This window comes from Papio anubis, chromosome X, assembly GCF_008728515.1.
Source record: "Papio anubis isolate 15944 chromosome X, Panubis1.0, whole genome shotgun sequence".
NCBI lineage: Eukaryota > Metazoa > Chordata > Mammalia > Primates > Cercopithecidae > Papio > Papio anubis.
Window position 1 is genome coordinate 88,932,328 of NC_044996.1, and position 24,285 is coordinate 88,956,612.

The 24,285-nt window shown below is 37.0% G+C and overlaps 1 protein-coding gene across 1 annotated transcript; it reads left to right on the top strand.

The window, feature by feature from the left end:
* The first annotated feature begins 962 nt into the window (after positions 1–962).
* Positions 963–5,174, top strand: SPIN4 (spindlin family member 4). Its single transcript, XM_003917801.4, has one exon. The coding sequence runs from the start codon at positions 1,567–1,569 to the stop codon at positions 2,314–2,316; it is 750 nt and encodes a 249-aa protein (XP_003917850.1). The 5' UTR covers positions 963–1,566; the 3' UTR covers positions 2,317–5,174.
* The last annotated feature ends 19,111 nt before the right edge of the window (positions 5,175–24,285 follow it).

Here is a 24,285-nt window from a genome sequence, read left to right on the forward strand (position 1 = left end):
CTTTTATAAACAGAAAAACAGCAAATATATACACAAAAAATCCTTTCTTTCTCTCTCTACAAAATTAAGGCCACAATATTGTTTCAATATATTCCTTTTTCAAACAATGCACTCATCTCATGTGCAGCTCTCCATGTCATTAAATATTCTCTTAAAAAATGGTTTAGACAATAAATCCATTTATGAAGGTAAAATGCTTTTATTCTTATGTTATAGATCATGTAGGATAGTGTACTATCAAAAGGAATATTACAAATATTTAATATTACTATTAAAAATCATGTTTTGAGAGTATTTAACAACCTTGGAAAATGTTCGTGACATACATGAAAAACACAAGTTATAAAAGTATGAAATATGCTCCCAATTTTATAAAATATAAGCACAGGTTTATTAACAGGGGAGAAAACAGTATTGTTAACATTTTGGTGCAGTCTGGATGGTAAAATTAATGGTAGTTTCGTCTTTTATTTCACTGAACTTTATGAGATCTCCACAGCGTCAGTACATGACCTTTACATTCTGACAAAAAAATTTTAAAAAATAATCACCAGAAATGATCAGGTAGAAAATATAAAAGAGATTTTGGATTAAGATGGTGGACTGTGAATTATACACAGAGTTTTTATTCTCATCTTAAATGTCTTAAACTGAAAGAAAAGAATTTGTACGCACAAACTCTTTCTGGGTGTGCGTGTGTTTTACATTTTTTTTTAAAGTGAGGAATTCCTGGAAGACAGAAAGCAGATGGAGCCACTGTGTAGGAGGCTGGCGGGCAGCAGACGGCCAGAAAGGAGGAGGAGGGGAGTCGGCCTGTCTGGCTGGCGTTTGAGGGAAACGGTCGAGGGGCGGAGGAGGAAATGAAAGAGAGGGCGCGTGTGTCAGTACAAACTGAACACGGGCACGCGCGCTGACCAGCCTGGCAGCCGCCCGCGGAGCGGAAGGCGGGATGTCTGGGGGCGGGGCCAAGGCTCAGGCGGGCTCACAGGGGGCGGGTTCCCTGGGCAGCAAAGACCCAGTCGCCAGAGTGAAGCCAAGCCAACTAGCGCTGCGAAGCCCGGGCCGCGCGGACTCCCCAGAGACGTGCCGCTGCCTGCGCCTTTGCCGCTGCAGCCATCCCTCTTACCCCGTGCCTTTCTTCCCCGTCGTCTCCTCTGTCGCCGTGCCGCAGCCGCACCAGCATCGACAACAGCTAAGTGGCCGATTCGGGGACTTGGGGTCAGGGTTGGGGCGGGCGCAAGGCACGAACTGCACTCGCGAGCCCGCCATCTCTAGCGTCGGCCGCCACTGCTGCAGTAACCCTTCTAGGGCGAGAGAGGAAAGCACTGTGGAAAGGCACACGCTGTCCCAGTGCTCACGGTTAGAGTTCGAGCATTTCTGCCAAAACCTTGGTGAGAGCCTTGCACTTGGAGAAGGGAGCACAGACCAGGTCTTTGAGATCGCAAAAAATAAAAATAAAAATAATAATAAATATATATATATATATCATATTGCATAGTGTTAACTTTTTGTCAGTTTAATCGACCAGGGCAGCAGCTTTCCCCAAGCCCTCTTAATCCTTGAGCTATGTCTCCTCCGACTGTGCCTCCGATGGGGGTAGATGGCGTGTCCGCATACCTGATGAAGAAAAGGCACACCCACAGGAAGCAACGGCGCAAGCCCACTTTCCTCACTCGTAGAAACATCGTGGGCTGCCGCATTCAACACGGCTGGAAGGAAGGCAACGAGCCCGTGGAGCAGTGGAAGGGTACTGTGCTCGAGCAGGTTTCCGTGAAGCCCACACTTTACATCATTAAATATGATGGCAAAGATAGTGTGTATGGACTAGAACTGCACCGCGATAAGAGAGTTTTAGCGCTAGAGATCCTTCCTGAGAGAGTGCCAACTCCTCGTATCGATTCACGACTGGCAGATTCCCTGATTGGCAAGGCAGTGGGGCATGTGTTTGAAGGTGAGCATGGTACCAAGGATGAATGGAAGGGTATGGTCCTGGCGCGAGCTCCTGTGATGGATACTTGGTTTTACATCACCTACGAGAAAGATCCTGTTCTCTATATGTACACGCTGCTTGATGACTACAAAGATGGTGACTTACGCATTATTCCAGATTCCAACTACTATTTCCCTACAGCAGAACGGGAGCCTGGAGAGGTGATCGACAGTCTCGTGGGCAAGCAGGTGGAGCATGCCAAAGATGACGGGTCCAAGAGAACTGGCATTTTTATACATCAAGTGGTGGCGAAGCCATCTGTCTACTTCATTAAGTTTGATGATGATATTCACATTTATGTCTATGGTTTGGTGAAAACTCCTTAAATTCTTTGTGCTCTTTACAGAAGTTGTGGAACTGTTAGATGTAAATTATTTTGTGTTCTCGTAGTTGTGAATGCAGAGAACAGTTTAGGTGTCAGAAATTCGGGAAAGTGGATAAATTTTATTGTGCCTCCAAATCTTACCTTGACTAGTTTCACAATTTTGCCTCAAGTGTACTTTGCTACTTTTGATATTGCGTTGTTCTGTAACTTAACAGTTAAATTGGGTGCTAATAGAAAATTAAAAAGTGTTTGCAACCATTGGAACAATGCAAAAATAGATTAGGAAAAATTAATGGTGTAAACCCACACCCCGTCGTCCTTACCCCTTCCTTTCCTTACCTTGTTTCTTCTCAGAAAACAAGTGTTGAGGATGCGAAGTACATCCTTCCACCTATTTTCCCTATCTTCATACAGAAAGTATGTTCTAATAGTTTCTGTAAAAATGGCAAGCCACATGCTTTTCTCACTTGACATGTAGATGATACCTCCTTATCAGTAGCTTCGGTCTTTCTTGCTCTCTGGCTCTCTCTGGCCCTCACTCTTACTCTCTTGCACTCTCACTCTCCCCCTCCCTCCCTTCCTCTAACAGCTGAATACACAGTACTTGTTGATGTACCAAAAAAGCATTCAGTCATTTCATTATTTATCGTCTTTTATTTCCTTTTTTTTTTTTTCAAAATAACGCTGCTGTAATACATAATACTGGTGCTTTTATGTCTATAGGTTGGAGTCCCAGAAATACTATGTAGGCATATGTTTCAGAAATATTACAAGATTACTATCCAAAATGAAAGCACCCATTTCAGCATCCTCTTCAGCACTCTTTAATGCTTGTAAATATGAAAGGCTAAAAATTGCATTGTATTGCTTGTGACTTTAATTGCCTTTTATCTGAGTTCAAAGAGGTTTGTTGTTGCTGTCCTTATTTCTGTTTGGATTTTTCTCTGATTTGCCTGTTCTTTCCCTTTGTTCATGTATCTATTGATGTTTTTCATTATAAATTTGTAGAAATTCTTACTACATAGTGTATATGAATCATTTGTAGCTCTAATGTGTTATGATTTTTTCATCTTGACTTTATTGATGATGTATTTTCCTTTAAAATTTTTAAACATTTTAGGTAGACCGCTATCTCTTTTATAGATTTTGATTTTCTTTTTTTACCACATGGATCCCCCCACCCAAAGTCATACAAATATTCATCTACATTTTATTCTAATAACTTTATTATTTTTAATGTTTAAATGTTTGATCCATCTGAAATTTATTTTTGTATATGGTGTAAGATGGGGATCCAGCTATAACATTTTCTCACATTGGATACCTGATCGTGACATTTATTTAAAATATTACCCATTTTCAAATTTCTGAGCCAATATCATGATTTAATTATAGTGGCTTCATCGTAAGTTTTAGAATCCGATAAAGCAAGTCCCATGTCATTAGTTGTTTTCTTTATACAATCTGTCCTAGATATTCATTCTTTCATGTGAAAAAATGAAATGCAGAATTTTAATAAAACTCTAATTATGATGGCTGACATCACAATTATAATTATATTAAAATCCTGCATTTTTGTTTAGAGGGCTCTTTAATAATATTAAATCTTAGCACTCAAGAGTCTTCATACATCATCGAAATCTTTTGGTCTTGTTATTGGAATATTCTTCACGTAAGTATATCATAGCTAATTGAATTTATTTCTAAGTATTTTTACAGTTTTATTTCATATTTTGACATTGTGAATTGGTTTTTTTCTTCTCATTTGTAATTTTCTATTTTTGACAATATAGACAACCTATAGATTTTTGTATTTTTATCTTCTCTCTAATAAGCTTATTTAATCATTGAAATTACAGTAGATTTTTAAGAATATAATATTTTGGGTTTCCTAGATATGAAATTATTTCACCTGAAAATATAGATCATTTTATTTCCTCTTAATGTTTATACTGATTACTGTTACATTAGCTGGATTTTTCAAAACAATGTTGAATAGTGATGACGACAGACATGACTGTCTTGTTCTTAATTTTCATGGAAGTAAGAATGCAAAATATTAATAGGGTATAGTATTCCCTATTAGTATGACATTTACTTTTGGTTATTAGTAGATAGTCTTTAACATGTTTAAGAGTTTCTGCTATTCCTGTTTTATAGTGTTATTGCTAGAAGTGGTTCCCGAATTTTATAAAATGTCTTTTCAGCATCTATTGATAAAATTGTATGTTTTTTTTTTCTCTTTAATTTGTTGATGTGATGAATTAGAATGGTAGGTATTTGATGTGGAACTAAACTTGTATTTCTGGAACAAATCCTTCTTGGTCATGGTGAAATAATGATTTGCTACATTACTGGATTTTATTTACCAGTACTTAATTTAGAATTATTACATTTTCATTCCAAAGTAAAATTGTATTTTGTCCTTCTGATGCTATCTTTATCAAGTTTTGTTATTGAAGTTGTGCTAGCTTTAAAAAATATGATTATGTGAGTTTTCAATTTTTTTTCCTGTGGTCTGGAATAATTTAAATAGCATTAGAATTATTTGTTCGTTAAAAGTTAGCTAGGACAAAGTGTAAAACAATCTAATCCTGATGACACTTTTGATGGTAGATTTTTAAATCAGCTTTGTGATTTCTTTGATAGTTATTGGTTTATTCAGGTTTTTTATTAAAAAGGTATACACATTCTCTGTGACATACGAAGTTAAAAGTTGTCTCTATTATTGCTGATTGTACTGGTTGTTGCTTGTTGACTGTACTATTCAGATGCTTTATGATTTTGCATATTTTATGTCACCTAGTTCTAATTCTGAAAACATTGTAATAAAATAATCAGCTATAATGGTATTTTCAATTATCTTTGTATTTTATTTATCAAAATTAAATCAAAGTATAGGAAAGTATGAAAGATATGACAAACATTTGCTCACCTCTACCCAAAATTAATAAGTGTCAACATTTTGGCCTATTTAATATAGATAGAGATATACATTTTATTAAAGTCAGAAAATTACAGATAATAAATCTCTTTCCCAGTACCATCCCACTTCCATTCTTTGAATAGGCAGACACTGTAATTAATTTGGTGTGATGCTTGCCCATGTTTTATGTTTTTACTGCAAATATCAATATAATTGATAATAGTATTGTTTTTAAAAAAATTTCCCCATAAATGATGAACTTTAAACCATGTGGAGTTTATTTTGTGTTTTGTCGTAAGGATCTATGTTTCCGCAATTGGAAAACAGATTGCAACAACACAACTATTAGGACTGACCTTAGAATGCTAGTTACTGTTTCAGGCACTTTACCACTCCTGATACTCAGAGAGGCGTGGCCCTAACTGAGGCCCTGAGGTTTCAATTAAAATGACAAAAATCTCAGTTCTCACAGAGCTTGTTTTCTTCTTAATGGGAGGCATATACTCGCTACCCACCCCTGACATTTAGGCCAGACATAGGCCTTATGTTGTCTTATGATGATTTTGGTGTTACCCCACATTCTGACACTCAGAGGGCGGCTAACTCTATTCCTGCCATTGTTTCAAGTGTTTGGGACATAGCAGATCAAACAAAAATCTTCCTTTCTTAGACAATGATAACAATAACATAGATAAATATTATTGCTTCCTAGTTCCTGTTCTCCCACAAGACTCTAAGTCCTGAACCGTGCATTGTATTGTTCCCATTGATGATGGTTGGGACTGGGAGATAGAACAGTGAACTATCTAGACAAAATCACTACTGCCTTAGAGCATACATCCTAAAGGAGAAAGGAAGACAGCCATCACCATTCTTACATCCCTGGCCCTTAGGCTTTATATTGTCTCATAATAATTTGGGGATATCTCACAGTGTGCCAGTCAGAGCAAGATTTGACCCTAGTTCTGACTCTTACAGATTGAGGATATGAAAGTGAGCTAGATGAAGTCAAAATGAACATTCAAGCCTGCATAGCTTCAGAATTCCACTGTATATTCTGAAGTGATACGGCAAAATGTCAGAGAATAGAGCAAAGAATTCTGGCCAGAAGATTACAGGAGTAATTCAAACAAATTTTATGTTAATAATTTTAGACATGAATATTAAAGTGCATTGTGAGTGGGAATTAACTTTGTAGCTGATTACTTTTGTAAGGAAACTGACTACCTAGTAATCAAAGGCCTCCCGGATTGTGAGCTATCTGCAAAAATCAGAGTTAATGTATGGGAATGGACAAGATTTTAAGAGTCAGTTTTTAAAAAACACAAGAATAAGGGCTAAATAAGTAAGTATAGGTGTAAAATGATATACTTTTTCTCTATTTTAGTCTGTATCTAAATAGACTCAAACAAGTGAATGAAGTGTGAAATGTCTACATTGTCTATCGTTTGGACAAAATATTTTCTTTAAAGATAGAAAAAAGTTTGCCATCTGTAAATTGGCTATTTCACTGAACTAATTAATTCTAAGTATGGATTTTTTTTTTTTTTTTTTTTTAAACAGTGTCCTGCTCTGTCACTCAGGTTGAAGTGCAGTGGGCGATCATGGCTCACGGCAGCCTCGAGCTCCCAAGATCAAGCAATCCTCCCACCTCAGCCTCCTGAGTAGCTGGGAGTACAGGCACAAGCTACCATGCCCAGCTAATTTTTGATATTTTATGAAGATGAGGTTTCACCATGTTGCCCAGGCTGGTCTCAAACTGGAGCTGAAGGCGATCCACCTGCCTCAGCCTCCCAAAGTGTTGGTATTATAGGTGTAAGCAACTGTGCTTAGCCCTGGGTTTGCTTTTAAGTGTATGAACTATATTCAGGACTTCTGAAAATGTAAAGCATCCATGCTTTCTCTCCTTCACAGATTTTCCATATGCATCCTTCATTCTCTTGTTGAGTGTTCATACCACAAAAGATTTAGGTTCATTTTTAAAGACATCTAGATAACTGCCAAAGGAAGTGATGTTAGCACTTCTCATAAATCAGGGTTTCTGCTATGGTTACTTTGATTAGTACTTGCTTATTTAATCATTCATTTATTTATGAAATAATAACCCAGGATCCTCTGACAAAATGTGCAAGATGTTTTCCTGGGTGCCATGCTGGGAAACCAAGATAAATAAAACATGGTCTTTTATATGTTCTTTTGTGGCCTTCAAATCAATAGCAGAGACAAAAAGTTGCCTTTAAAGCAATAGCAGAGGCAAAAGATGGATATAAAACCCTGTATAACAAGGTAAAAAGAATGTGATAAATGTTATTTAAAGGGTTAGAGGGGTACTTATGTTCTGTTAATTCAGGTGACAGAGAACTCATTAATCTTCATTATGTTACACGAGCAAGAGGGTTTCTAAGTTGATGATTTCATAGTACCAACATAGCAAATTTTATATATATATATATATAGAGAGAGAGAGAGAGAGAGAGAGGTATAATTACATAGAGCAAAAGACACAGTATCTTGAATATATAACACACTGACTTTTCAGTTTTTCTTCTGTCATTTATTTACAGCATCATTCCATTGTAATTAGAAAAGACACTTTATATTATTTTAGTCTTTCAAAATGTATTGAGAATTGTTTTGTAGCCTAAAATGTGTTCTGTCCTAGAGAATGTTCTATGTGCACTTGAGAAGATTATGTATTCTCCTGTTGTGGGGTGAGGTGTTATAACTCTGTCAAGTCTAGTTTGTTTGTAGTGTTGTTCAAATCCTCTATTTTCTACTGACCTTATTCCTACATGCTCTATCCATTTTTGAATGTTTTCAACTGAAGTCTCCAACTATTATTGTGTGACTGTCTATTGCTCCCTTCAATTCTGTGAAACTGTGCATATATCTCGGGTATCTGTTGTTAGTATATTTATTTTTATAATTTTGATATCTCCTTGATGAATTATCCATTTACTAATAAGCATTGACATTTCTTGTGTTTTTTTTATTTTATTTAATGCCTACTTTGTTTGATATTGTTACAGTGGCTGTAGATTTGCAAGGAAAATCTTTTTCCTTTTTTTTTGCTTCAACCTATTTGTGTCTTTTATATCTAAAGTGAATCCCTTGTAGATAGTACATAGTTGGATCACATTTTAAAAAATTCATTCTTCCAAGCAATATCTTTTGATTGGAGAGTTAATTCCATTTATATTTAAAGTAATGACGGATAAGATTTACCTCTGCCATTTTTCTGTTTAAGTATGTCTTAGAAATTTTTTGTCCCTCTTTCCCTCCCTTAATGCTTTCTTTTATGTTGATAGTGGATTTTTTGTTATTAACTGATTTTCTTCTTATATTTTTGTATATAGATTTTTTAGACATTTTCTTTTTGTTTAATATGGGGATTATATGTGACATCCTAAATTCATAACAATTTAGTTGATTTGATGCACACATAACTTCAATAACATGCAAAATCTCTGCTCCTATACAGCTCTATTCTCCACCCTTTATTATAACTTATAACTTATAACTTATACAATGTGTGTCCGATAATAGAGACTCATAATTATTCTTCATAAATTTGTCATCTTAATAGTGTAGGAAGTAAAAAAGCTCTTCCCAGATTTTTGCCTTAGCAATCTACTGTTTGTTTTTATTATAGCCTTTTGCTTCAGACATGTGAGGATTGTATGACTTTCAGTGTTTTTAAGCAATGCTTGTTCTTTTTCTGACCTGAGTTTTACTTAGGGAAAACAAAGATGAAAGCCTTGTGTCAGTCATCCACGTAGTGGACAAGTTAGAGCAACCATATGAACAACCATATGAAACAATTCTACTCTTCTTACTTTGGAACCAGGGAAAGGGTGCCACACTGGGAATGCAGGCTGTCCTTGCTTCTGAACCAAAGCTACTATTGTGCCAGGAAGAGGGTGGAAAAAGAGTAAGTAAAATCATCACATTACTTCCTACTGTTTTGAAGATTTTTTTTTCTTTCTTTAGAGTTCATTTGGTTATTGTAAATTTTGACTGATTTTCTGAATTCTGAAAAAACTGGTTCCAAAAGTATCCACTTGTTCTATGTTTCTATGAGGGATGATAGCCTAGAGCTGCCTCCTCTTTCATATTGTTGATGTCACATTCCTTGTCAGATACATGTATATGCATATGTACATACATACATACAAATTTTATATATATAGAGAAAGAGAGAGTAAATGTTTCCTCCTTGTCTGTGTGTTGCTTGTTTATTTTTGTAATCAGGTAATTCAATGAGCAAATGTTTTACATTTGATGAAGTCCAGTGTGTTTTTTTTTTTTTTGGCATTTTAAGATTTGTTTCACAATCCAAAGGTGCAAAGATAACCTTCTATTTGTGTTATAGGAACGTTATGGCTTTAACTTTCATGTATATGTTTTGATTCACTTTCAGTTAATTTTTGTTTATGGTGTGAGGTATGTGTCCAGATAAATAGGTAGATCAGTCAAAGGATATATGGATAACAACATAGTTTGTTTTTCAATAGAGATATTTAGTTATTCCAGGACCATTTGGAAAATCTTTCATTTAATCACTGAATTTTATTAGTGCTTTTTACAAAAATTAATTAACCATATATGTGTTTTTATTTCTGTACTCTTTTGTGTTTTAATGCTCTATCTTTCTATACATATGATAATGGCATTCTGTCTTGACTAATGTAGCTTCATACTATATTTTAGAATCTGATAATGTAAGTACTTCAACATTGTTCTTATTCACCTTTTCCTAGTTTTTGCACTAATATCCTTTGTTGTTTTTGATTCAAGACCTGAGTCAGTACTATATTGCATTTATTCTTCATGTCGCCTTGGTCTCCTCCAATTAGTGACAGCTTTTTAAGCTTTAAAGTATTTTATGACCTTGACACTATTAAGGAATATTCGTTAGTTGTTTTTTATAATGTCTCTTGATTTCAAGTCGTTTGATAGTTTTCTCATGACTAAAGGGGAGTTACAGATTTTTTATAAGAGTACCACAGAAGTGATGTGTCTTTCTCATTGCATAATATCAGGGGTTGCACGATGTCAGCATAACTTATTGGTGATATTAATGTTGATCACTTTTGTTGAGGTGGTTTCTCCACTTTAAAGTTTGGTAGGTTTTTTTTCTCCCTTTTCATAGTCTATTATTTGAAATTCAGTGACTAACTTTGGCTGACACTCAATGAGACTAGAATTAAGCTCCACTTCTTGTGAGGAGTATTAAATAATTTTTAAAACTTCTAGCAATTAGTAAATATTTTGGAGGCAATGTTTTGAGGCTCTGCAAATTTCTTAAATTAACCAGTGACTAAATTTAAATTTTGAACTATTGTGGAATTGTCTATTTCTCCCTTCAATTTAATCTTTTTTTGTTTTATGTATTATATTTGGGGGCTTTAAAGTTAAGTGTGATATATTTTCATAATTGCTACATTTTCCTGATTGACCGTTTTATCATTATACAATGCCCTTCATTATCTCTACTAACAATTTTTGTCTTAAGTCTATTTTGTCTGTTATAAATATCAGACAAAATAAAACAGCTCTCTTTTGAGTACTGTGTGTCCAGTATCATTTCGCATCCTGTTACTTCCAACCTATTTATATATTTTAATCTAAATTGTGTTTTCTGTAGATCACATAGAGTTGTATCTTTTTAAAAATTCCATTCTACCAATATTGCCTTCTAATTAGGGCGTTTAATCCAGGTACAATTAATTTTGGGAATTTACAGATTGGTATTTACTGCTATTTTGCTTTGGATTTCTGTGTCTTATTTTTCATTTTGTCTATTCTTCCATCACTGCTTTTTTTTTGTATTAAATAGATGTTTTCTAGTATACCTCGCCCAGGCTGGAGTATAGTGGCACGATCTTGGCTCACTGCTACCTCTGCCTCCTCGGCTCAAGCGATTCTCCTGCCTCAGCCTTCTGAGTAGCTGGGATTGCAGTGCCACCATGCATGGCTAATTTTTGTATTTTTTTTTTAGTAGAGATAGGGTTTTGCCATGTTGGCCTGGCTGGTCTCGAACTCCTGGCCTTAAGTGATCCATCTGCCTCGGCCTCCCAAAGTGTTGGGATTACAGGCATTAGCTACCATGCCTGGCCCCTAGTATAACTTTTTAAAGCCTTTGTCATTTTATTTATTATTTATTCTGAGTTATTTTCTTCTGGGTCACTCTGGTGAGTACAATTAAATTATTACAGTCTAGTTCAGTTTCATTTCTATTTAATTTCAATAGTATACAAAATTATTGATTCTATTTATTTCTATTCTCTTCCCCATCCTCTATGATTTTATCATACCAATATTTTATTTATGCATTATTTTCTCATCAATGCAGATTTATAATTATTATTTTATGCATTTGTATTTTAAATCAGGTAGGATGAAACACAGAGGTACAAACAAAAAACATACTTCTTTCATCTTTTATATTTCCTCATGCAGTTACCTTTACCAGCCTTCTTTATTTTTTCATGGTCTTCAAATTATAGTTAGTGTTGTTTCATTTCAGCCTAAAAGTCTCTTTTTAGTATTTCTTGTCAAGCATATCTAGTAAAAAATTTTTATCAGTTCTTGTTTATCTGGACATGTTTTTATTTCTCTTTCATTTGTAAGTTTTGCTGGATATAAAACATTTGCTTCACATGCTTTTTCTTTCAGCATTTTAAATATGGTAGGTATCCCATTATCATAAATAGTATTGGGTGAGAAATCAGTTGTTAATCTTACTAAGGATCTTTTGTATACGATCAGTCATTTTTCTCTTTCTGCATTCAAGATTCTCTCTTTATGTTTGTCTTTTGACAGTTTAATTATGATGTCTTGGTGTGCTTCTCTTTGAGTTTATCTTACTTGCAATTCATTGAGATTCTTGGATGTATATATTAATGTTCATCAATTTTTGGAAGTTTTCAGCCATTATTTTTTCAAATATTCTTACTGCCTCTTTCACTCTCTACTTTTTCTCAGACTTCCATAAGGTGTATTTCGGTATGCTTGATGATGTTCACGGGTCTCTGGAGTTTTGTAAATTTTTTTCACTCTGTTATCTTTCTGTTCCTTAGACTGGGTAATCACAATTGACCTACCTTTCAGTTCATGAATTCTTTCTTCTGCCTGCTTATATCTGCTGTTGAACTTCTTTGGTTTATTTTTAATTTCAGTTCTTATATTTTTCAACTTCAGAATTTCTATTTGGTTTCTTTTTGTATCTTTTTACTGATATACTACTTGATGAGACGTTATTCTCATACATTAATTCTTTTTTTTTTATACTTTAAGTTCTAGGGTACATGTGCACAATGTGCAGGTCTGTAACATAGGTATACCTGTGCCATGTTGGTATGCTGCACCCATTAATTCATCATTTACATTAGGTATATCTCCTAATACTATCCCTCTGCCCTTCCCCCACCCCATGACAGGCCCCGGTGTGTGATGTTCCGCTTCCTATGTCCAAGTGTTCTCATTGTTCAATTCCCACCTATGAGTGAGAACATGCAGTGTTTGGATTTTTGTCTTTGTGATAGCTTGCTGAGAATAATGGTTTCCAGCTGCAGCCATGTCCCTACAAACGAAATGAACTCATCCTTTTTTATGGCTGCATAGTATTCCATGGTGTATATGTGCCACATTTTCCTAATCCAGTCTGTCACTGATGGCCATTTGGGTTGATCTTTGCTATTGTGAATAGTGCCACAAAACATACATGTGCATGTGTCTTTATAGCAGCATGATTTATAATCCTCTGGGTATATACCCAGTAATGGGATGGCTGGGTCAAATGGTATTTCTAGTTCTAGATCCTTGAGGAATTGCCACACTGTCTTCCACAATGGTTGAACTAGTTTACAGTCCCACCAACAGTGTAAAAGCATTCCTGTTTCTCCACATCCTCTCCAGCACCTGCTGCTTCCTGACTTTTTAATGATCGCCGTTCCAACTGGTGTGAGATGGTATCTCATTGTGGTTTTGATTTGCATTTCTCTGATGGCCAGTGATGATGAGCATTTTTTCATGTGTCTGTTGGCTGCATAAATGTCTTCTTTTGAGAAGTGTCTCTTCATATCCTTTGCCCACTTTTTGATGGAGTAGATTTTTTCTTGTAAATTTGTTTCCGTTCCTTATAGATTCTGGATATAAGCCCTTTGTCAGATGAGTAGGTTGCAAAACTTTTCTCCCATTCTGTAGGTTGCCTGCTGACTCTGATGGTAGTTTCTTTTGCTGTGCAGAAGCTCTTTAGTTTAATTAGATCCTATTTGTCAATTTTGGCTTCTGTTGCCGTTGCTTTTGGTGTTTTAGACATGAAGTCCTTGCCCATGCCTATGTCCTGAATGGTATTACCTAGGTTTTCTTCTAAGGTTCTTATGGTTTTAGGTCTAACATTTAAGTCTGTCATCCATCTTGAATTAATTTTTGTATAAGGTGTAAGGAAGGGATCCAGTTTCAGCTTTCTACATATGGCTAGCCAGTTTTCCCAGCACCATTTATTAAATAGGGAATTCTTTCCCCATTTCTTGTTTTTGTCAGATTTGTCAGAGATCAGATGGTTGTAGATGTGCGGTATTATTTCTGAGGACTCTGTTCTGTTCCACTGGTCTATATCTCTGTTTTGGGACCAGTACCATGCTGTTTTGGTTACTGTAGCCTTATAGTATAGTTTGAAGTCAGGTAGCATGATGCCTCCAGCTTTGCTCTTTTGGCTTAGGATTGTGTTGGCAATGCGGGCTCTTTTTTGGTTCCATATGAGCTTTAAGGTAGTTTTTTCCAATTTTGTGAAAAAAGTCATTGTTAGCTTGATGGAGATGGCATTGAATCTGTAAATTACCTTGGGCAGTATGGCCATTTTCACGATATTGATTCTTCCTATCCATGAGCATGGAATGTTCTTCCATTTGTTTGTGTCTTCTTTTATTTCGTTGAGCAGTGGTTTGTAGTTCCCCTTGAAGAGGTCCTTCACATCCCCTGTAAGTTGGATTCCTAGGTATGTTATTGTCTTTGAAGCAATCATGAATGGGAATTCACTCATGATTTGGTTCTCTGTTTGTCTGTTATTGGTATATGAGAATGCTTGTGATTTTTGCACATTGATTTTGTATTCTGAGACTTTGCTAAAGTTGCTTAGCAGCTTAAGGAGATTTTGGGCCGAGATGTTGGGGTTTTCTAAATATACAATCATGTCACCTACAAATAGGGACAATTTAACTTCCTCTTTTCCTAATCGAATATTTTATTTCTTTCTCCTGCCTGGTTGCCCTGGCCAGAACTTCCAACACTATGTTGAAAAAGAGTGGTGAGAGAGGGCATCCCTATCTTGCGCTAGTTTTCAAAGGGAATGCTTCCAGTTTTTGCCCATTCAGTATGCTATTAGCTGTGAGTTTGTCATAAATAGCTCTTATTATTTTGAGATACATCCCATCAATACCTAATTTATTGAGAGTTTTTATCATGAAGGACTGTTGAAGTTTTCAAAGGCCTTTTCTGCATCTATTGAGATAATCATGTGGTTTTTGTCTTTGGTTCTTTTTATAAGCTGGATTAGATTTATTGATTTGCATATGTTGAACTAGCCTTGTATCCCAGGGATGAAGCCCACTTGATCATGGTGGATAAGCTTTTTTATGTGCTGCTGGATTCGGTTTGCCACTATTTTTTTTTGAGGATTTTTGCATTGATGTTCATCAGGGATATTGGTCTAAAATCTTCTTTTTTTGTTGTGTCTCTGCCAGGCTTTGGTATCAGCATGATGTTGGCCTCATAAAATGAGTTAGGGAGGATTTCCTCTTTTTCTGTCAATTGGAATAATTTCAGAAGGAATGGTACCAGCTCCTCCTTATACCTCTGGTAGAATTCGGCTGTGAATCCATCTGGTCCTGGACTTTTTTTGGTTGGTAGCCTATTAATTATTGCCTCAATTTCAGAGCCTGTTATTGGTCTATTCAGGGATTCAACTTCTTCCTGGTTCAGTCGTGGGAGGGTGTATGTGTCCAGGAATTTACCCATTTCTTCTAGATTTTATAGTTTATTTGTGTAGAGGTGTTTATAGTATTATCTGATGGTAGTTTGTATTTCTGTCAGATCGGTGGTGATATCCCCTTTATCATTTTTTTATGGTGTCTATTTGATTTTTCTCTCTTTTCTTCTTTATTAGTCTTGCTAGTGGTCTGTCAATTTTGTTGATCTTTTAAAAAAAAACAGCTCCTGGATTCATTGATTTTTTTTGAAGTGTTTTTTAGTGTCTCTATCTCCTTCAGTTCTCCTCTGATCTTAGTTATTTCTTGCCTTCTGCTAGCTTTTCAATGTGTTTGCACTTGCTTCTCTAGTTCTTTTAATTGTAATGTTATGGTGTAAATTTTAGAACTTTCCTGCTTTCTCTTGTGGGTATTTAGTGCTATAAATTTCCCTCTACATACTGCTTTAAATGTGTCCCAGAGATTCTGGTACATTGTAACTTTGTTTTCATTGGTTTCAAATAACATCTTTATTTCTGCCTTCATTTCGTTATGTACTCAATAGTCATTCAGCAGCAAGTTGTTCAGTTTCCATGTAGTTGAGCGTTTTTGGTGAGTTTCTGAATCCTGAGTTCTAGTTTGATTGCACTGTGGTCTGAGAGTTTGTTAAAATTTCTGTTCTTTTACATTTGCTGAGGAGCGCTTTACTTCCAACTATGTGGTCAGTTTTGAAATTAGTGTGATGATGTGCTGAGAAGAATGTATATTCTGTTGATTTGGGGTGGAGAGTTTTGTAGATGTCTGTTAGGTCTGCTTGGTGTATAGCTGAGTTCAATTCCTGGATATCCTTGTTAACTTTCTGTCTCATTGATCTGTCTAATGTTGACAGTGGGGTGTTAAAGTCTCCTATTATTATTGTGTGGGATTCTAAGTCTCTTTGTAGGTCTCTAAGGAGTTGCTTTTGAATCTGGGTGCTCCTGTATTGGGTACATATATATTTAGGATAGTTAGCTCTTCTTGTTGAATTGATCCCTTTACCATTATGTAGTGACCTTCTTTGTCTCCTTTGATCTTCGTTGGTTTAAAGTCTGTTTTATCAGAGACTAGGATTGCAACCCCTGCCTTTTTTGTTTTCCATTTGCTTGGTAGATCTTCCTCCATCCCTTTATTTTGAGCCTATGTGTGTCTCTGCCCATGAGGTGGGTTTCCTGAATACAGTACACTGATGGGTCTTGACTCTCTATCCAGTTTGCCAGTCTGTCTTTTAATTGGAGCATTTAGCCCATTTACATTTAAGGTTAATATTGTTATGTGTGAATTTGATCCTGTCATTATGACGTTAGCCAGTTATTTTGTTCATTAGTTTATGCAGCTTATTCCTAGCATTGATGACCTTTACATTTTGGCATGTTTTTGCAGTGGCTGGTACTGGTTGTTCCTTTCCATGTTTAGTGCTTCCTTCAGTAGCTCTTGTAGGGCAGGCCTGGTGGTGACAAAATCTTTCAGCATTTCCTTGTCTGTATAGGATTTTATTTCTCCTTCCCTTATTTCTCCTTCATTTCAACTTTGGTGAATCTGACAATTATGTGTCTTGGAGTTGTTCTTCTCGAGGAGTATCTTTGTGGCGTTCTCTGTATTTCCTGAATTTGTATTTCCTGAAATTGAATGTTAGCCTGCCTTGCTAGGCTGGGGAAGTTCTCCTGGATAATATCCTGAAGAGTGTTTTCCGACTTGGTTCCATTCTCCCCATCACTTTCAGATACACCAATCAAAAGTAGATTCGGTCTTTCACATACTCCCATATTTCTTGGAGACTTTGTTCATTTCTTTTTACACTTTCTTTCTCTAAACTTCTCTTCTTGCTTCATTTCATTCATTCAATCTTCAACCGATACCCTTTCTTCCAGTTGATTGAATCGGCTACTGAAGCTTGGGCATTAATCACGTAGTTCTCGTTCCATGGTTTTCGGCTCCATCAGGTCATTTAAGGACTTCTCTACACTGGTTATTCTAGTTAGCCATTCGTCTATTCTTTTTTCAAGGTTTTTAGCTTCTTTGCGATGAGCTCGAACTTCCTCCTTTAGCTCGGAGAAGTTTGATGGTCTGAAGCCTTCTTCTCTTAACTCTCCAAAGTCATTCTCTGTCCAGCTTTATTTCATTGCTGGCGAGGAGCTGCACTGCTTTGGAGTGGGAGAGGCACTCTGAGGTTTAGAATTTTCAGCTTTTCTACTCTGTTTTTTCCCCATCTTTGTGACTTTATCTACCTTTGGTCTTTGATGATGGTGACATACAGATGGGGTTTTGGTGTGGATGTCTTTTCTGTTTGTTAGTTTTCCTTCTAACAGTCAGGACCCTCAGCTGCAGGTCTGTTGGAGTTTGCTGGAGGTCTACTCCAGACCCTGTTTGCCGGGGTATCAGCAGTGGAGGCTGCAGAACATCTAATATTGCTGAACAGCAAATGTTGCTGCTTGATTGTTCCTCTGGAAGCTTTGTCTCAGAGGGGTACCCAGCCATGTGAGGTGTCAGTATGCCCATGCTATAGGGTGCCTCCCAGTTAGGCTACTCGGGGGTCACGGACCCACTTGAGGTGGCCATCTGTCTGTTCTCAGATCTTATACTTCGTGCTGGGAGAACCACTACTCTCTTCAAAGCTGTCAGACAGGGACTTTTAAGTGTGCAGAGGTTTCTGCTGCCTTTTGTTGGGCTATGCCCTGCCCCCAGAGGTGGAGTCTATAGAGGCAGGCAGGCCTCCTTGAGCTGAGGTGGGCTCCTCCCTGTTCAAGCTTCCAGGCAGCTTTGTTTACCTACTGAAGTCTCAGCAATGGCGGGCGACCCTCCCCCAGCCTTGCTGCTGCCTTGCAGGTCCATCTCAGACTGCTGTGCTAGCGTGGGACCCTCCGTGCCAGGCATGGGATATAATCTCCTGGTGTGCCATTTGCTAAGACCATTGGAAAAGCACAGTATTCAGCGGGAGTGACCCGATTTTCCAGGTGCCATCCATCACTGCTTTCCTTGGCTAGGAATGGGAATTCCCTTACCCGGGGTAGGTGGTGCCTAGCCCTGCTTTGGCTCACGTTGGGTGGGCTGCACCCACTGTCCTGCCCCCACTGTCTGACAAGCCCCCGTGATATGAACCCGGTACCTCAGTTGGAAATGCAGAAATCACCCATCTTCTGCGTTGCTCACCCTGGGAGCTGTAGATTGGAGCTGTTCCTATTCAGCCATCTTGGAACCGCCCCCCTCTTTAATTCTTTAGATGTGATTTTCTCTAGTTCTTTGGACAGATTTATAATAGCTGATTTAAAGTCACCTACTAAATTTAGTATTCCTCTAAAGATCTTGCCTACAACAATCACTACTTTGATGTTGTAATGATTGATTTTCTATAAAAGAATTTCCTCTTTATTAATTGAAGTTTTTCTGTTAGGAATAACTGATCTCTTCTCTCATTCATTCATTTATTCATCCAATTTTGTGTCTATATCAGTATGGACTTATGGATACTTATTTTATTATTTATGTTGTAATCCATTAGTTGCAGTATTTTAAATATTTTAACTTTTATTTTAGATTCAGGAGTAGTGCAGGTTGTTTACAAGGGGAACTCATAATTTGGAGGTTTCATGTACACATTATTTTGTCACTCAAGTACTAAGCATAGCCTCAACACTTTTTTCTTCTGAACCTCTTCCTCATCTTAGTCTCCTCCTTCAAGTTGGCTCCAATATTTGTTGTTCCTCTCTTTTTATCCATGTGTTCTCATTATTTAGCTTCAACTTATAAGTGAGAACATGGAGTATTTTATATTCTTTTCCTGCGTTGGTTTGCTAAAGATAGTGGCCTCCAGTTCCATCCGCTAGAGAAATGTAAATCAAATTTACAATATTATTTTTATTTATTTTATTCCTAGATTATTGTAGGTTTGACCATTGGTAGTTTTTTATTCCTAGATTATTTTAGGTTTGACCATTGGTAATTTCTTGGCTTCTGTAACATTTTTAACTCCTTTCTTTTTTTTTTTTTGATCGTGCAGCCTTTATTGGACATTTATCTTTCAGCAAAGTGCAGTTACATTTTCCATTAATTTACAGTAACACAGTTTAAGTCTGATACCCTAAATTGTTGACCCAGGTGAGATGTAATGCTAAATACTTGTTTAGGTTAAGATGCCCCCAAATGTCATTATTGTCTGAGTAGTAAGTGCTGAGTAACAGCAGAAATTTAATCCACTAGCTTTAGGATAGGGTTTCTGTTATCTGCATTAGCTTTTCAGTGAAGTGAAAAAAAGATTTTTGCCTTTTGCATCATCCCACTTATTCAAACATCATTCTTTAACAGAGGTTAAAAGATATTTTATGAAGAACTATAGATGTTCTGTGCTTACAGTTTGGGGGTGAATATAAATACAAATGACATGAAGTAAATGTACTTGAAAAAATACATATGGTTTTTAATAGTTGAAAATGTTTCGGCTGGGCGTGGTGGCTCATGCCTGTAATCCCAGAACTTTGGGAGGCTGAGGTGGGTGGATCACCTGAGGTCAGGATTTCGAGACCAGCCAGACCAACATGGCGAGACTCCGTCTGTACTAAAAATACAAAATTAGCCGGGCATGGTGGTGCATGCCTGTAATCCCAGCTACTCAGGAGGCTGAGACAGGAGAATGGCTTGAACCCAGGAGGCAGAGGTTGCTGTCAGCTGAGATCGCACCATTGCATTCCAGTCTGGGCAACAAGAGTGCAACTCCTTCTCAAAAAAAAAAAAAAAAAAGTTTTAATTTTTGTGGAAGTCAAGGTTAGGAAAATATTAATGTGCTAATATGTGTGGCGAAGTAAACTATCACTGTTTGTACAACTTGGCATTTTAGGACATTAGCACTAAGAAAATAGAGATTTTCATATTAGTAGCCTCTCTCATGCTCCCAAATAGGTTATTGCATCTTTTTTTTTTTTCATACTTTACATTCTGGGATACATGTGCAGAAAGTGCAGGTTTGTTACACAGGTATATGTGTGCCATGGTGGTTTGCTGCACCCATCAAATCATCTACATTAGGTATTTCTCCTAATGCTATCTGTACCCTAGCCCCACAGCCCCCAACAGGCCCCAGTGTGTGATGATCCTGTGTCCATGTGTTCTCATTGTTTAGCTCCCACTTATGAGTGAGAACATGTGGTGGTTGGTTTTCTGTTCCTGTGTTAGTTTGCTGAGTATGATGGTTTCCAGCTTCATCCATGTCCCTGCAAAGGACATGAACTCATCATTTTTTACGGCTGCATAGTATTCCATGATGTGTATTTGCCACCTTTCCTTTATCCAGTATATCATTGATGGGCATTTGGGTTGGTTCCAAGTCTTTGCTGTTGTGAATCATGCTGCAATAAACATACGTGTGCATGTGTTTTTATAGTAGAATGACTTATAATCCTTTGGGTATATAAACAGTAATGGCATTGCTGGGTAAAATGGTATTGCTGGTTCTAGATCCTTGAGGAATTGCCACACTGTCTTCCACAATGGTTGAACTAGTTTACACTCCCACCTACAGTGTAAAAGCGTACCTACTTCTGCACATTCTCTCCAGCATCTGTTGCTTCCTGACTTTTTAATGATCGCCATTCTAACTGGCATGAGATGGTATCTCATTGTGGATTTGATTTGCATTTCTCTAATGACCAGTGATGATGAGCTTTTTAAAATATGTTTGTTGGCTGCACAAATGTCTTCTTTTGAGAAGTGACTGTTCATATCCTTTGCCCACTTTTTGATAGGGTTGTTTTTTTCTTGTAAATTTGTTTGAATTCCTTGTAGATTCTGAATATAAGCCATTTGTCAGATGGATAGATTTCAAAACTTTTCTCCCATTCTGTAGGTTGCCTTTTCACTCTGGTGATAATTTATTTTGCTGTGCAGAAGCTCATTAGTTTAGTCAGTTCCCATTTGTCAATTTTGGCTTCTGTTGCTGTTGGTTTTGGTGTTTTTGTAATGAAACCTTTGACCATGCCTATGTCCTGAATGGTATTGCCTGGGTTTTCTTCTAGGGTTTTTATGGTTTAAGGTCTTACGTTTAAGCCTTTCATCCATCTTTAGTTAATTTTTGTATAAGGTGTAAGGAAGGGGTCCAGTTTTAGTTTTCTGCATATGGCTAGCCAGTTTTCACAACGCCATTTATTAAATAGGGAATCCTTTCCGCATTTCTTGTCTTTGTCAGGTTTGTCAAAGAGCAGATGGTTGTGGATGTGTGGTGTTATTTCTGAGACCTCTGTTCTGTTCTATTGGTCTATATATCTGTTTTGGTACCACTTACTATGCTGTTTTGGTTACTGCAGCCTTGTAGTCTAGTTTGGAGTCAGGTAACGTGATACCTCCAGCTTTGTTCTTTTTGTTTAGGATTGTCTTGGCTGTATGGGCTCCTTTTTGATTCCATATGAAATTTTAAGTATTTTTTTTTCTAATTTTTTGAAGAAAGTCAGTGGTAGCTTGATGGGAATAGCATTGAACTATAAATTACTTTGGGTAGTATGGCCATTTTCATGATATTATTTTTTCGTATCCATGAGTATGGAAAGTTTTTCCATTTGATTTTGTTCTCTCTTATTTTCTTGAGCAGTGGTTTGTAGTTCTCCTTGTAAAGATCCTTCAAATCCCTTGAAAGTTGTATTCCTAGGTATTTTATTTTCTTTGTAGCAATTGTGAATGGGAGTTCACTCATGATTTGGCTCTCTAATTTTGGTGCATAGGAATGTTTGTAATTTTTGCACATTTTTTGTGTACCCTGAGACTTGGCTGAAGTGTATTTGGGATTCTCTGAATATACAATAATGTCATCTGCAAACAGGGAGAATTTGACTTCCTCATTATCCTTTATTTCTTCCTCTTGCCTGATTGCTCTTGCCAGAACTTCCAATACTATGTTGAATAGGAGTGGTGAGAGAGGCCCTCCTTGTCTTGTGCCGGTTTTCACAGGGAATGCTTCCAGCTTTGGTCATTCAGTATGATATTGGCTATGGGTTTGTCATAAATAGCTCTTATTGTTGTGAGATACGTTCCAGCAATACCTAGTTTATTGAGAGTTTTTAGCATGAAGGGGTGTTGAATTTTATCAAAGTTTTTTTTTTAATTATACTTTAAGTTCTAGGGTACATTTGTACAACGTGCACGTTCATTACATATGTATACATGTGCCATGTTGTGTGCTGCAACCATTGACTCATCATTTACATTACGTATATTTCCTAATGCTATCCCTCCCCACTCCTCACAATAGGCCCCAGTGTGTGATGTTCCCCTTCCTATGTCCAAGTGATCTCATTGTTCAGTTCCCACCTATGAGTGAGAACATGCGGTGTTTGGTTTTCTGTTCTTGCTGATAATTTGCTGAGAATGATGGTTTCCAGCTGCATCCATGTCCCTACAAAGGACATGAACTCATCATGGCTGCATAGTATTCCATGGTGTATATGTGCCACATTTTCTTAATCCAGGCTGTCACTGATGGACATTTGGGTTGATTCCAAGTCTTTGCTATTGTGAATAGTGCTGCAATAAACATACGTGTGCATGTGTCTTTATAGCAGCATGACTTATGATCCTTTGGGTATATCCCCAGTAATGGGATGGCTGGGTCAAATGGTATTTCCAGTTCCAGATCCTTGAGGAATCACCACACTGTCTTCCACAATGGTTGAACTAGTTTACAGTCCCACCAACAGTGTAAAAGTGTTCCTATTTCTCCACATCCTCTCCAGCACCTGTTTTTTCCTAATTTTTTAATGACTGCCGTTCTAACTGGTGTGAGATGGTATCTCATTGCGGTTTTGATTTGCATTTCTCTGATGGCGCGTGATGATGAACCTTTTTTCATGTGTCTGTTTGCTGTATGAATGTCTTCTTTTGAGAACTGTCTGTTCATATACTTTGCCCACTTTTTGATGGGGTTGTTTGTTTTTCTCTTGCAAATTTGATTGAGTTCTTTGTAGGTTCTGGATATTAGCCCTTTGTCAGATGAGTAGATTGCAAAAATTTTCTCCCATTCTGTAGATTCCCTGTTCACTCTGATGGTAGTTTCTTTTGCTGTGCAGAAGCTCTTTAGTTTAATTAGAACCCATTTGTCAATTTTGGCTTTTGTTGCCATTGCTTTTGGTGTTTTTGACATGAAGTACTTGCCCATGGCTATGCCCTGAATGGTATTACCTAGGTTTTCTTCTAGGGCTTTTATGGTTTTAGGTCCAAGATTTAAGTCTCTAATCCATCTTGAATTCATTTTCATATAAGGAGTTAGGAAAAGATCAAGTTTCAGCTTTCTACTTATGGCTAGCCAGTTTTCCCAGCACCATTTATTAAATAGGGAATTCTTTCCCCATTTCTTGTTTTTGTCAGGTTTGTCAAAGATCAGATGGTTGTAGATGTGTGGTATTATTTCTGAGGGCTCTGTTCTGTTCCATTGATCTATATCTCTGTTTTGGTACCAGTACCATGCTGTTTTGGTTACTGTAGCCTTGTAGTATAGTTTGAAGTCAGGTAGCGTGATGCCTCCAGCTTTGTTCTTTTGGCTTAGGATTGTGTTGGAAATGCAGGCTCTTTTTTGGTTCCATATGAACTTTAAAGCAGTTTTTCCAATTCTGTGAAGAAAGTCATTGGTAGCTTAATGGGGATGGCATTGAATCTTTAAATTACCTTGGGCAGTATGGCCATTTTCATGATATTGATTCTTCCTATCCATGAACATGGTATGTTCTTCCATTTGTTTATGTCCTCTTTTATTTCACTGAGCAGTGGTTTGTAGTTCTCCTTGAAGAGGTCCTTTATATCCCTTGTAAGTTGGATTCCTAGGTATTTTATTCTCTTCGAAGCTATTGTGAATGGGAGTTCATTCATGATTTGGCTCTCTGTTTGTCTGTTACTAGTGTCTAAGAATGCTTGTGATTTTTGCACATTTATTTTGTATCCTGAGACTCTGCTGAAGTTGCTTGTCAGCTTAGCGAGATTTTGAGCTGAGACGATGGGTTTTTCTAAATATACAATCATGTCATCTACGAACAGGGACAGTTTCACTTCTTTTCCTAACTGAACACCC

What these genes read in the sequence shown, in the direction of transcription:
- SPIN4 (XM_003917801.4), top strand. Translation starts at nt 1,567, where the DNA reads ATGTCTCCTCCGACTGTGCCTCCGATGGGGGTAGATGGCGTGTCCGCA.